Below are 15621 nucleotides of genomic sequence, written 5' to 3'. Positions count from 1 at the left end.
GCTCTCTACATCTCTCCTTTCTATTTGAAAATAGTGCCTTCTTATCAGCAGTGTCAGCAGGTGACAGAAGTGACATTTGCAAAAAATTAAGCTTTTCTTTCTCTGTGCCAGTCTGAAGCTCTGTTTTATCTCTAGTCAGAAAGCCAACATACATGTGTATACACACACACACACACACACACACATACACACATCAACAAACACATATGCACACACACCAACATACACATGTGCACACATACCAACATACACCAACACACACACAAATATACACATCAACACACGCACAATTCATTAAAGTAGTATGGTTAGTTTATTACTATTACTTTAACAAGTTTGAAGTGATATTGGAAATCCATTTTTTTTTTACTCAACCTTTCCTCCCCACTGGAAAGTTCACTGACTAAAGTAAATCAATGTGATGTTCCTTTTAAGAATAATAGGATTTTTTATCTAAAACCTTGATTATCTGCACAGAACATTGCATTTATTTAATTTCTGAATCCTTCCTAACAGGGCTGATGACAATCAAAGGTTAGAGTATCAGAACTTTCAGGAAGGCAAAGTCTTTGACCTGCTTAGACTTGTCTCCAAAGAGTACTGCAACTCCTGATAAAAACAAGTCACAGAGTCCCTACTATGTGACAATGCTTGTTCTGGTAGACAAGGAAACAGAAAAGAGACCATGAACCCTTCTACCAAAACCCATATCATATAGCGGAGAGGGAGACCTCATAAAATTCAGAAACCATATACTACAGTTAATTTAACAAGCCATGAAAACACTGTCATAAATTACTTAAACTAACTGGTACTGGCCCAATTAAATGAACAAATAATATTCTGCTTGGTATCAACTTTAAGAATTTAGATCAGTTGTTTACCTGCAAGTTAATTTGTCAAATTTCCTTAAGCTTTCCCGGATGGGGGTATACTCATTGTTAATGAGGCAGATGTTGCAGAGTTCACATTTTCAGCTATGTCTTTCCCTTGAGAGAAACAGAGCTTGTCCATTTGATCTTAAACAAGCCCCCTTGCATTTTAACAATGGCGATCATGCATAAGATACAAATGTACAGACAGGCTGTGTTACCCATGATGGATTATGGAAGGTTACAGGAAAGTTTAGCTGCAATGTCATGAATCTCGCACACAAAGGCCACCAGGAGAGAATGGGTGGAGCCTTCTAGACCCACTCCTCATCTCCTAACAGAGGCCCCTTCCTGAGATGGATCATCATGATAAGCTGTGATAGTTTGTAAATAAAAATGGACAAGAAAGATAAATATATATATACTGTACCTTCTCAATGAAATCTATGCAGGCTTGCACATCCAGACCATAGTCAATGGACAGCCAGTCAAGGCCCTCTTTCCTGTATTCTTCTTGCTCCAGAATAAACAGTTGCTGATTGAAAAACTGTTGTAACTTTTCATTGGTAAAATTGATGCAGAGTTGCTCAAGACTATTATACTATAAATAGGTAGGAAAGAGGGTTAAAAACTCCACTTGCAAGAATACATGTTAATGAGAAAAAATCATAGTTACTATCACATGATGACAAGAATACTTTTTATTAGATACTTTCTTTATTTACATTTCAAATGTTATCCCCTTTCCTGGTTTCCCCCTCTGAAAGTCCCTTCCTTCTACCCGCTTCCCCCATCCCAGGCTCACCAACCTGCCCACTCCCACTTCCTGGCCCTGGAATTCCCCTATACTGGGGCAAAGAGCCTTCACAGGACCAAGGGCTTCTCCTCCCATTGTTGACCAACTAGGCCATCCTTTGCTACATATGCAGCTGGAACATGGTAAGAATACTTAACCATTAAAAATGCTCAGCTAAGTCCCTGTCTCCTTCAGATATATCTCCAAACCAATGACTATTTCAATAAAGTAATGTTCAATTAAACTATGATTACAAATTCACAGAAGTCGGGCGTGGTGGCTCATGCCTTTAATCCCAGCACTCGGGAGGCAAAGGCAGGGAGATTTCTGAGTTCGAGGCCAGCCTGGTCTAGAGAGTGAGTTCCAGGACAGCCAGGGCTATACAGAGAAACCCTGTCTTGAAAAAAAAATTCACAGAAGCCTTCTATTTACTTTGACTTAAATATGGATTAAGAAATTAGATAGTTAACACTAATTGTAATAATAATAAATGTTACTAGTTGTAGTTATTCTGTAATAAAAATAGTCCTTAGAATTTAGGTATAAAGATTCTTTTTATTTTTTAATTTGGTTTTCTTACTATATTCTAATTGAAATAGAATTATATCAGTTTTCCCCTCCTTTTCCTCCCTGCAATTCTTCGCATGCACCCCCATTCTCAAGTTGATCACCTCTATTTCTCTGATTATTATTGTTAAATAAATACATATGTGTGTATATGTATGCACAAATGTATTATTACAATCTGCAGAGTCTGTTTTTGTTGCTCTTGTGTATATGGTTTTATGGACAACCTATACCAAACTCATCCCTGGGAGAAATGAATTCTCCTTTGAGCAGTCTTTAGTTGCCTATAGTTATTGTCTAGGAATGAGACCCTGTAAGTTATTCAAGATATTCCTCTTTCCACATTAGCATGCCCATTGATATTAAGTATAATTATTCTTAGCATGCTTTGATCATGTTTTCCCATGGTTCCCCTTCAAAACTCGAATTTTCTAATCTCCTTGAAATATTCATTGATTTTACTCTTACCACGTATACTTACATCAAGTATTTCAAAACCAGTGGTGTCAAGAATCCCAACGAAGAAGTGACTTGTCAGCTTGGCGTCCAGGACTTGGTTCATGCGTGCCACTAGCCACTGAAACATCCTCTCATATATTGACTGAGACAGTGCACCGACTGCATAGGTTACCTAGAAATCATAGTTAATTGTTTTCTTCAAAAATTACAAAAATAAATCTTTGAAAAGGGGGTGTGGCGAGATGGCGAGGTGGTTTAGAACTGCTTGCAACTCTCCCAGCACCCAGGCAGCTCACAACTGCTTAGAACTCGCGTTCCAGGGGATCCAATTCCCTCTTCTAGTCTCACGTGCTCAACCCATATACAGACTCATACAGATAAACAATAAAAGTAAATCTTTAGCATGTTCCTGCAACAATGTTTGATTTAATCCTTGGCATTTTATATCTGCAAACATCTTCTAGTCAAGCCAGTGTATGATTATTAATCTTCTATAGTCTTAGAAGTCTGGTGAATACGAGAAGAAAAAGGAAGAAAAAAAGCAAGAATGAGTTGGGGAAATGAGAAGGTTAGAAAAAGTTAACACTATGCCTCCTTATCAAATGTGTAGATGATAGAAGTGATGGTATTACTAACAATTAGCTAACCATCCCAAGGTATGTTTTGATGGTATACTCCAGAGCCTGGTTCTGAACATTGTGATCTCAAGACCTGCTGTCAGCATTAGCATCATCTGGAGGAATAATTAAAAAAAAAAAAAAAGGTATCAGGACCCAGGCCCTGCCCCCCAACCTACTGAGTCTGAAGAGTAATACTATTCCCACATTCACTCCAGCCAGTTGCTATAAAATTCTTTTATGTCATTTAATGGAAACATTTCTGCCCTTAATACCTGATGATGTGTCTTTTCCTCATGTCATGTATAAATGCCTGCCCTTAGCAAGAAATCTGTTAATTCATTTCAAACATGGTCCCTTTTCCATGATATCTTCTCTTAGAAATGTGCCCTCCTTTCCCATTCTTGACCTACAAATTTGTACTTGCCATGGCTTGCATGCAAAGCTGAGTCCAAAGTCACCTTCCTGTTGCAATATCTTTATTACAATAGTCCTGAAGAAAGTCTCCCTCATTGTCTAATAAATATTGGGCTACTTCGTTCTTTTAATGAACTGTGTCCAATAAAGTTTTTAAAGAGTTAATATTTAATATTAAACATCTATAATCCCTAAAATATGCTTGGCCATTGCTGATGCTGCTGGTTGATAAAATGAATGACTACTTGCACCACCTACCTTTCCAGCAGTCCCATCCCAATATTGCTCTTGGAGACTCTGTCTAATTTTGACTTCCAACTGTTTTACTATTTTCATTCTCAGTGTGTTCCTCACCTTTGTATATCAAGAATGCCCTCAGGGAGAAATCATCCTGGCATAGATTTTCCTGTCATGGTGAGGCTAAGAAAATTATCTTTTACTGTCTCAAAGACGATGAGGTAGTTTGTTTTTAATTTTGAAAAATTACATACTAGCTTTCTTAACTAGTTCTATTAGAGTAAAACCCGAGATGCAAATTAATTCCCTGTAGTACATTATTTTAAGAGGTGACTATGTAATTACAGTCTTCATACAGGCTTATTAGCTGTATAAGAAGAAAGACCTTAATCTATAGTCACTGCATATCACCCATCTATGTTATGGTGGATGTCTAAGAAACAATTACACTGGCAAACACATCTAATCCTAATGCTAGGAAGTAGCTCAAATACTTCCGATCATATGACCCAACTTCCACCCAAGTTAATTATTTTAATACTTATAGACCACCTGCCAGGTTACAGAGCACTATGCTAAATGCTGGACATAATCTATGGCCTTAAAAGTCACCAAGGTTAACTTAAATGTTTCCTCAAATAAAATGTCATAAAATTCCTGGTCTGCTTACTTCTGAGCACTGTAAGACTAGAAGAAGATAAACATCTCTCTCTGTCTCTCTCTCTTTGTCTCTCTGTCTCTGCCTCTCTCTCTCTCTCTGTGTGTGTGTGTGTGTGTGTGTGTATGTGTGTGTGTGTGTGTGTGTGTGTGTGTGTGTGTGTGTGTGTGTATGTGTGTGTGTGTGTGTGTGTGTGTGTGTGTGTGTGTGTGTGTGTGTGTGTTGGCATTGACAAATCTATGCTAGGCAAGTATTCTACTACTGAGACACATCTCCAGATGGATAAGTTAAACAGACAGTTACAAAACCATCATTTTCACTATTAGACTTAAGTTTAAAGATGGCATTAGTAGTGTAAAGTAGATGAAACATTTTCCTTACCCCTTGTAAACTCTGCCACTGTCCTAGTTTTCTCAGTGAGGCAGAAGGTAATTTCATGACGTTCAAACCTGCTCTAGCCTTCACATATCCAGTCTATCAACTATATGTAGTGTATTTTTGTTACTGTTTTTGTATTTTGCTTTTTGTGGTTGGGGGGACAGCCTCAAACTAATTCATCCAAAGATGATCTTGAATTCTGATTCCTAATCCCCTGCCACCTGAGTGATTCCTAAGTATCAACAATGTCTAATACTAGGATGTGTGTGTGTTCATGTGTGTAAATGTGGATATACGTATGTGTGTGAATGTGTATGAGTGTATATATGCATGTGCATATATGTGTGCATATGTGTATGTATGTGTGCGGGTATGGGTGTGAGAGTGTGTGTCATGTGTGTAAGCATGTGCATATGTGTATGTATGTGTGCATATTGTGTATGTGTACATGTGTGTATACGTGAGTGTTATGGGTGACAGAGACAAGGTTATGATTTTACTATACCATTTCTCTTTACCGAAGAACCGCATTCATCACCTCTCCTATAGTGAGGAGACAATCTGACAAATTCTCATCACTGGACATGAATGAAAGTACTAACACCACTGCCCAAAGTTGATGTGGGAGAACTTCCCTTCACAAATGACTTTTTTTTCCCGTCCACAACTTCACAGGCTGTGGGTCCAAAGTAACATAAGAACTCAATGCAATAATTTCTTACAATAGGTATTAAACTTGGCTTGGGTAAGAGAACAAAATTTTGTTCGCACTGAGATTTGGGTGTATATGCATTTCTACAGCATAGCCTGTACCATACTAATATATAAAACAGACATAAATTATTCTTAAATGTGCTGGTATGCTTAAATTGCCTTGCGACTCAGCAGCTCTGGTGCATGAGGAAAAGCCTAAAGTCAGCTATTCTCAGAACATTTGCCATTTACACCAAACAAAATCAGCATAGACTTATGTCTTTTATGTATGCTTTCAACTTCTTGTTCCTTCTAATGTTATCTTCAACATACACACTGAAACCTCTTCACCACTGATGTAACCGCATGCCAGTTAGACTAAGAAAGTGAAAATGGAAAGGTGTTTTGGCTCCAATATGATTCATGTCAATACCCTACAGTTCTGAAAGTTTCTTAGCTGGACAACCAATATATAAATAACAAGTGTTACCTAAGGGAAAATTGTCAAAATACTCAGCATAGTTCCTTAACACTGTAACATCTTTCCTAAGAACATTTGAAGTACTCATCACAGTAGCCCTCTTCACTACTTTCACAGAAACTCTTATTGCTAACATTGTCAGTTGTTGAAAATATGTAAATATGATATGTGTAAAATAAGTGCATGGTCACACAATCACAGTGCCCTCAAGTCTTACCTTACCTGTTGTAGGTTTTGACTTCTGGTAACATATTCATTACCAACTTTGATTCTAGGATATATTAGGCCTTTTAACAACTCAGAAGCGTGAATTCCCATGAGGAAAGCAGCTTTGTCAGCATCTGCTCACAAAAGAAAGGAAAGATGTCAATAAGGGAGAGAAGAAAAGAGGAGGCAAAGAGTAAGAGAGGGTAGAAAACCCTGTTGAAATGATTCCATCATGGCCAAATACACTGCCCAGAAGACAGAAGTACATTTAGATCAACATAAAAAATATAGATTGCAGCTTTTAAATAAATAGTTGATTGCTAAACGAAAGAATCTACTTCTTGCAGATACATATCGAACCACACTGAAGCACCACTTAAAGGTCGCTCAGAATGGCTCTTGGTAAAAGGCATTGGTGAAGATGCATGGGCTGCATGGCCTTACAGAAAACAGTCTGATGCTTTCTTAGAGGTTAAACACAGCGTCACCGTAGGACTTGGCAATTTCTCTCTTGCATATGTATCTAAGAAAATGAAGACATTTATAGAAAATGTGCACAGTATTTCTAGTAATATTATTATAGTGGTCAAAATGTAGAAAATACGTATCAACTGATGCAAACAAATAAGATATAATATGTTTATATATTAGAAATGACATGAAAAAGAAATTAAGGCTGACATAGTGTACAACAGGGCTTCATTCACAAGGACTTGAGGAAGATGATTGGGAGTTGTAGGAACTTCCTAAAACTACTATAGAAAATGGTGAAATCGTTTTTATAAATGCCACAAACACTATGTTTCTAGATGTTTTATAAACATCAGAAGGACATTTATTTGTAGAATTATATTTCTCCTTTTTGTTGAAGACTTTTAAGAATTTAATGCACGTGAAACAATTTATATTTAGGTGTGTGCGACTGTTGTATTTTCTCCTCTGCTCTTGACTATCCTCTCTCCAGACACATCCAAAAAGCAGAGTGCACATGTGACCTATAATGTAAACATTTGAGATAAATCCAAGGTGGATCTTGGAATACTTGGTGCTCTCTGATGTGATTAAGAAGCAACCCTAGAATAATGGATGTTATTTTGTCTTTAACTTTTAAGGTAGGATGGCATACTGAGAACTTGAATTAACTTTGTGGATAAAACTAGATTGAGGGAAAGTCCTTAACACTAGCGAAAACATGCACAAATTGTATTTTTATATAGAAAGTTTGTTTTTAGTCCTAACACAGGTACAAATTGGGAAGATAAAGACACATGGCAAGAACTAGAAAATGTGTCACCAGACAGAGTGGATAAGATTAGTTACTTGAAATATCATTATTTCTGGTTTATTAGTAAATATGTCTGGCTTCTGTAATAAGAACAACTCTTCAAAATATGAATATGTCATAATAAAACCTAGAATCTTATACAATTAATATGTACTAATAAATAAAGGTGTTTAAAACAAAGCCAACGTAGCCTTTTTCTTACTAGCCTTAGTGGTAAACAGCTGTAGTCCCAGTTACTTGGAAGGCTTAAAATTTACTTGAGCCATGAAATTTAAGCAGTTACATGTTGAGAGCTCAATCTCAGAAACTGATAACAGGGCAAGAATAATAACTCCTTTGTCTCCAAGTATGAAAGAAGCAACAGGGCAAAACAAAAGCCGATGTGCTACAACATATGAAGAGTACAGATCTTCATATCATTTTCCGTGTTTCATCCACATATGTGTTCAAAGCTGTCATTTCTGAAGAAACCACATGACCAGTGTATACACCACACCCATCCATATCTTCATATACCTTATTCTTTCATTCTGTTGTACTTTCACTGAACTATCACTAGATATATATTTGTTTGACCTGTATCTCCCAGAGCCAAGATGATATCTTGTTCACCCATGTATTCTCAAGGACAAAAATATTCCTGGCACTGGGCTAAACAATAAAAGGACACCCAGCACAGTCACACAAACTGAGAAAAGAGCCTTAACAAATGTTAATTCCTAAAAAACACACACAAAATAATGCTCAACACCACTAATCAGGAGGAAAATTCAAATCAAAATAGTAATGAGACACTACTATATTTCTATCAGAATAGTTATTATAAAATCAAAAGCAAGACAAGTTCAGGCACAGATCTGAGTGGGAGCCTTTGTGTGTTGTGTGTGGAACTATAAGAAGCCACTGAGAATACAATGTGGCTGCTCCTCAAAAGCGCAGCTCAGCATTAGCATTTAATCCAGAAATTCCACTTACAGATAGATAAACAAAAGAAATAAACGGAATGAAATCGATACTTTTATATTAACATTTCTTCAGAACAGCCAAATAGTGGAAGCAACCTGTATCTTCATCAACTGATGAATGGATGCAGAAAACAATACAAATACATACAATAGAATATTAATTAATGTTTTTAAAAAAGTGCAATCCTGATACATACTACAATACATATCAACCTTGAAGATAGGGTGCTTAGTAAAATAAACCAGATACAAACATGTAAATAGTATGTGGTCCTAGTTACATAAAGTACCTAGACTAGTCAAACTCACAGAGATAGAAATTACAACTATGGTCTTCAGTAGCTGAAGATAAAGAAAAGAGCTTAACGTGATTTACTTTTCAATGAGACAGAAAATAACAATGTGAATATACTTAATCTCAGAGAGATGCACAGATTTGACGGGTGTGATCAATTTTGTTCTGTAAATATTATCACAATTCAAATTTAAAACTAAACCTACTCTTCTTTGAAAGTGTTGAATGGATATAGCTTCTCTTTTACATGAAATTTTAAATTTTAATGTAATCATTGCAACATTGTGATTTTTTAATAATTGTGATGTTTTGCTTTTATATCAATTTAGAGAGATGACTGATTGTAATTTGTCTTGTATGCTTTCTAATCGATTAAGTACATAGTTTTTCATCATATTTTTATTTACTCTTTGAAGTTTTCATAGATGCATATACTTTTAATCTTATCCATCTCCCCCCATATCCATTGAGAACCAACAACTTTTTAAAATTTTATTATTATTGTTGTTGTTGTTGTTAAAATACACCCCCTGATCCCATTTATTACTAACTTGGTGCCACCTCCCCGAAGAAAAGTGAGCCTCCCTCATCAACAGTTAACTGCCAATGGCCTGCACTAAGGGTAGGGTGCTTAAGAGCCCCTTTCTCATTCATGCTGGAACTCTGACTTGCTATTTTAATGGGAAGCAGGACGAGTACATGAAGCATTATAGTTTTAACAGAATGGAGTCAGTTTGCCTTTGGAATTTCAAGGGTCTTTGGTCAGACCACCCTACCTTATACCAGTCAATAAATTTTAGGACAATTTGCTCCATCCTTTTTTTTAATAGTCCAGAAGCTAAAAGTATATTTCACAAATGCTCAAAAAAAAAAAAAAAAAACTACTGACATTAGCAGTAATTAATAGAGAAAGGCTTCGTGTATGTGAGAGGAAGATACTATAGAAAAATGACTGACATAGTGCAGTTAGCCACAGTTATAGAGGGCTGGGTGTAGAGGGCTTGCCTAAATAGGGATGAAACCCTAAATTCAACCACAGCAGCACCACATGAAAAATCAAAAAAGTAACAATAATTAAAGAAAATAGTATTGATTATTCTCAAAATTCTCTAAAACAAACAAACAAACAAATAAAAAAAGAGATCAAGTGAATGCAAATAAAATAAGGTGAGCTTGGAAGGTGAGGTCTGAACAAAATTATGTGCTGTGTGTTCATAAAGTCTTACTTTCTGTGCCATCAGCCTCCAGTTGTTCCTCTCTGAGATTCCGTTTAAACTTCAGGTTTCCAAAGTGCATGATGGCTCCAACGAGCTTATAGCACCCAAACTTCTCATCAGGTAGAAATCCCAAGACATCTATGGCTTTCTGTGAGAAGAGAAACAGATAGCTGACTGTGCCTTCCTTTGCCTGATGGCTAAACCTGCCATTTGTCACACAACCCTGCACTAGACTGTGGGCTACAGGAAGGAGAGGCAGAACACCACAGACCCAGAGACAGCTGGGCTCAAAGCAGTACAAATAGGCTTTGTAGGCACTTGGCCACCAGGAGTCTGCTCAGTCCTTTAGAAGGGAGTTAGGATAGCTTAGGATTTGACTTATTTAGTGTCCAGTAGCTCCAGGAGTTTCCTTCAACACCCTGCTCCTCTCTGCTCTTTTCCAGCAACAGGTCACTGGGTGCCTACAGGAGGCTCATTATTTTGTCTTTCATGATTATAGAAGCTATCACTGAATCTGCTGGGTGGGTGGCTTGTCCCACATGGTCAACTGCTTTTATTCCAGAGCCTGCTCACTTTAGAAACTGGTGAAAGGTGTTAAGAAAAGCATGTTATCTTGTGATGTCTAAGGGCAACTCCATTTTGTGCTAAGCAGACATTTCAGTAACTCTTTGTCTCTGACCTTACTTCCTGAAATGATTAACTTGGCAGCCCTGACTCCTCACCCTCTCCCCAGAACTGCTTGACTGCTGTGGAAGGATTAACCACTTCTCTGGTTCATGTAAGATTGCTTATCTCTGTGTACTGGGGGAGTGAGGCTATTCCTCACAAAGCTGTAAATTCTGCATAAATGAAGTATTTGTGACAGTTGACTTTAAAAGCCCGGACCTCAATCCCAAATCCAGCAATGGTAACTGAGGACAGATCCAGAAGAAATAATATTCAGCTAATTACAACTGGATAGAGTTCAGATGGTCCCTAGATGTTCTCTACCTCCATAACAATATCACCATATCACCTCTTCCTAAAAAGACAAAGCATTTAGCCCCAGAAGAATGTAGTTTTTATAGTAACTAATTTAGAATACATATAAAGACAGAATGGAAGAGTCTATATTCAATATTCTTTTTCAATAACTTCATTTATAGAAATGTAAGGGAATGAATATAATGCATAAAAGAGTTTCTAAAATATTGACAGGATAAACCTAGTTTGGAAGAATGGTTCAATAAACAATAGAACAAATGCCTGACCCAAAAAATATTGAGTTTTTATCTAAAATGCTTATAAAATTGGAAAGTCAAGCTCTATAGACCACATGGTTTTACAGTGTAGTTATAAATAAATAACAATACCAAAGCAACTCTATGTAGATAGAGAGCAAAATTTATACTTTAGAGTAAAAAGAGTTTCTTATTAAGTTGAAATTTGTTGACATTTCTTCAGTTTTAATGCCTCTCTACTGAAAATATGCGTTTCTACTGTTAGTAAACTTTGAAGAGAAGCAGCCTCCACCTTCAAAAGGAGCAAGGCCACGTCTCCAGACCTGCAGATGATGTGGTCTGATATTAGATTTATTTCTCACTGTCTTCACCAGACTTAACTTCTACAACTACTATGTCTTACTTCTGTGGCCAGAAATTCTTTAGCATCATCCAGGCTCTCCACAGCAACCACTCCACAGGAGCAAATATGAAAGTCAGAGGGATTTGTGGACACCAGAAGCATGTCTAGAATGGAAAATACTTTATTAAACAGCTTAGAGAAGTACACAAGGCCTGAGAAAGTAATTGACCAAAACTCAGGTTACTCTTACAGTTTATGAGATACTTGTAAAGATGCCAAAACCAATTCTATATTCTAGACGCACACCTCTATCATCACTATTTTGTCCTCTTTTAACTAGTCAGTCATGTGTCAAGGCCTCCAAGAGATCACCAAGTTGGCCAAATTCAAAAGCAGATTCAATTGCAGCAGCACAAAATGGTGGTGGTTGGCAGGGAAAAGTAGATAGTATGATTGCAGGAACTTGGCCTAGATTCATGACAGAGCGTCAGAGGATAAAAATGTTCTGTAAAATTATAAGTACAACAGACTTGAGGTTTATAGATAGGGAACAACCAGGTCTGAGATCAGCAACCAGGGAACATTAGCTATGTAGTCCTGTTACTTCATATGCTCACTTACAGGACACTTCATTCAAGGGATCCGTAAATCAGACACATTGTGGTCATTGTACCACTGGTGGGTTATCCCTTCTGACATGATTCAATGAATTGTGAAACATAATGCTGTCAACAGATCAACTGACTTGATAGAATGTTGCCTAACACTTGATCTTAGTTCCTTTGGTTATTTGTTTGCTTTTTTAATCTGGTCTTGACTTTCTGTTTATTACCCATTGAAGTGAAGATTTGCTTTGTGGAAATACAAATCTCAGGGACAACAAAAATGGCTTACAGGAATGCTCATAAACAGCTCTATTTGCTAGCATGCTGAGTGTTGAATGTGTTACTAAAACTATTGTTTACATAGACTAAGTTATTATTCATCAAATAAAGAAATAAATTAAAATATTAAAGAATCAAAACATTCAGCCAGACCAAAGGAGAATGCAGTGTATGATGTTGTGGATTATAAAATTATAGAAAATGCAACCTAATTATCATGTCCGTATGAGGGTAGAAGGGTTCCAACAATGCAAAAGGGAAGAAAAGAGAAATTGAAAACTATCCTGGGAAACTTTTCAATGGATGTATGTGGTGTTTGTGGTAATTCTTTCTTATGCATACATGTATATTATATGCATTATATGCATTATGTGCATTTCAATCATGGAGCTAACTTTAGATTACGATTCTCCTTTAAAGCTACTATTGTTATAAGCCTAGGCTTTTATAGCTGAGCCACCTCTCCAGTGCTCATTCTACCTGACACTGCTGCCCATATAGATTCAGTATATGATAGGCAGCCTGGTGGGTGGCTTAAGAAGGAGTAAGGAAAAGAACCCACCCAGAAGCACAAGCCCTAGGAAAGAATGGGGGAGGGGGGTTAGTTGCAAGTTGAGTGGCCCAAGAAGGAAGCTGATTAGCTTTGAGCTATTTTATAAAGATTAAAAAATAAAATGAAGCATACTTACCTTACATTGAATGTATATGATCTGCAGTGCCAGGTAGAACCTTTGCTTTCATGTTTTCAGGGCTGCCAAACCCCTTCCAGCCTGTTCTCCCCTAAACTAACATAGACTAGGATACTACATGTGGCACTCTGCCTTTTTCCTCCCTGGAGTGTTCCAAATCCCACCTGCCTTTATAAGAAATCAATAGACTCTTCAGGTAATGTGAATGCTACCTAGGGCTACAGCCCAGTTTCACCCTAGGCTCTGCCTTCTCCTATCTGAGATGTTCTTGAGGCACCCAGGCCATAATTTATGCTAGACTCAGGAGCAGAATTATTATTCTCAGTCCTCCCCCACACACCAAGCTCCCAAGCTGTCCAGACTACTCACCTTCAGGACATTCTGCAGTGAGTGGTTTACACTACCCTGAAAGAGACCCACTACCACAGGCTCTACCCCACAGTACTAGCCCAAGCTTGCTGCTCTGCCAGGGGACTTTAGCTTGACAGATGAAAAACTCATCAAAAGATATACCTAATAATAACCTAACCCAGATGCCCAGTTTGAAAAAAAAACAGCAATGATAATTTTAAAAAGTGAATGTGTCTCTTCACCAAACTATCAATACAATAATTTTTGTCCTAAATGAGAACAACTTTGACAAACTTAAGACACAAAACTCAAATGAATTTTCAAAGTGTTTAAGGGATTCAAAGATGACATGAACAAATACAAGAACAAATTTAAAGAGGACATGAATAAATTCCTGATTGAAGTTTAAGAAAATACAAGAGATAGAAATACTAAAGATACTAAAGAAAATCCAAACTAAACCTGGAAATAACAGTATCTATAAGTCTTAAAAAAATCTCAATGGAAGCACCATCAACAGCATAGATGATATAGAAGATAAAATATTAGAGCTTGAAAGCAAGGTAGAAAAATTGGATCATTCAATCAAGGGAAATGATAAAGTTTTTAAAACTTATAAGGGGAGCATTCAGAATCTCCAGAAAACCATTTGGGAAAAGATCCAAAGACATGCATTTATAGGCATGGAAGAAAATTAATTCCTGTTCAAATGCATAGAAAGTGTATTCAAGGAAATCAGAGAAGAAACTTCCCAAATCTAAGGAAAGAGATGCCAACTCAGGAGTAAGAGACAGACAAAATATCAGATAGGCAGAACCACAAAAGAAATCTTCATGTCACATTTAAAAAAAAAATTAAAAACCAAACAAAAAGGATTTAAAAAACATCAAGAGAGAAGAACCAAGTCACTTATAAAATAAAAGCATTTCCCATCAGAAGAACAGCTGATTTCTCAATAGAATCTTTGAAAGCCAGGAGAGATTAGAGCAATAAATTTAAGTATAGAAAGAGCATGACTATCAACCAAGGTTACTACTACCACCAGTAAAGCTATCCATAATAATTAAAGGAAAATGAAGATTTTCTATGAGAAAAAAAATGACTAAAGAAGTTTCTGACCAAAGAAACTCTACAGAGAGTAGTGGAAGAATATTTCAGACTGAGGAAAAAGATGAGTACACTGAAGTGGCTAAGATTTCAGGATAGCATTTTTTGCAAAATATGATTTAGTATGACTAAGTATGACTAAGGTAACAAATTCTATAAAATCAATGAAAATGACAGCAATTAAAGCATATAATTCAATATTAAGTCTGACTATTAATGGTTTCAATACAACAATCAAAAGACAAGAGATAGCCAATAAGATTTGATAACAGGATCCAACCCTATGTTATCTACAAGATACATGTCATCTTCATGGATGAAGACTACCTTAGAATGAAAGGATAAAATTCTAAGCAAATGGGAGCAAGAGAAAAACAGGTGTTACTATTCTAATGTCTTACAAAATACACTGTAACCCAAATCAAATAAGAGGCAATAAAGATCATCTAGTTCTGACCAAGGGAGCAATCCACCAAGAAGACATTATAATCCTAAACCTATACACATCAAACTTAGATACGCTCAATTTCTTAAAAACAAAACCAAAAACCCACACTATGAGGCACTAAGCAACAATATACAAATACAGTAATAGTAGATTACTTTAGTACCCTAGTTCTACATCTTCAGCAAATGGTGCTAATCTAACTCGATGTCAGTATGTAGTAAAATTCAAATAATTCCATATTTACCACCTTGCACAAAACTCAGGTCCTAATCCACCAAGGACCTCAGCATAAAACCAGATATACTGAATCTAATAGAAGAGAAAGTGGGAAATAACCTTGAATGCACTGGTACAGGAGACAATTTCCTGAACAGAACACCTATGATTTAGGCTCTAAGATCAACAATTGATAAATGGGACCTCATGAAACTGAAA

The 15621-nt window shown here is 36.7% G+C and overlaps 1 protein-coding gene across 2 annotated transcripts in view; it reads right to left on the bottom strand.

Moving 5' to 3' along the window:
* Myh15 (myosin, heavy chain 15) overlaps window positions 1-15621 on the bottom strand; it is a 142164-nt gene that overhangs the window by 96618 nt on the left and 29925 nt on the right. For both annotated transcript variants that reach the window (NM_001166210.2, XM_030249245.1), the window contains 5 exons: window positions 11768-11871; window positions 10154-10292; window positions 6398-6516; window positions 2717-2866; window positions 1303-1473 (listed from right to left, as the gene is read on the bottom strand). In NM_001166210.2, the coding sequence (NP_001159682.1) occupies window positions 1303-1473; window positions 2717-2866; window positions 6398-6516; window positions 10154-10292; window positions 11768-11871 (683 nt within the window). The remainder of the gene's footprint in view (window positions 1-1302; window positions 1474-2716; window positions 2867-6397; window positions 6517-10153; window positions 10293-11767; window positions 11872-15621) is intronic.

Source organism: Mus musculus, chromosome 16, assembly GCF_000001635.26.
Source record: "Mus musculus strain C57BL/6J chromosome 16, GRCm38.p6 C57BL/6J".
Taxonomy (NCBI): domain Eukaryota; kingdom Metazoa; phylum Chordata; class Mammalia; order Rodentia; family Muridae; genus Mus; species Mus musculus.
This window is presented reverse-complemented; position numbering and strand designations above follow the sequence as displayed.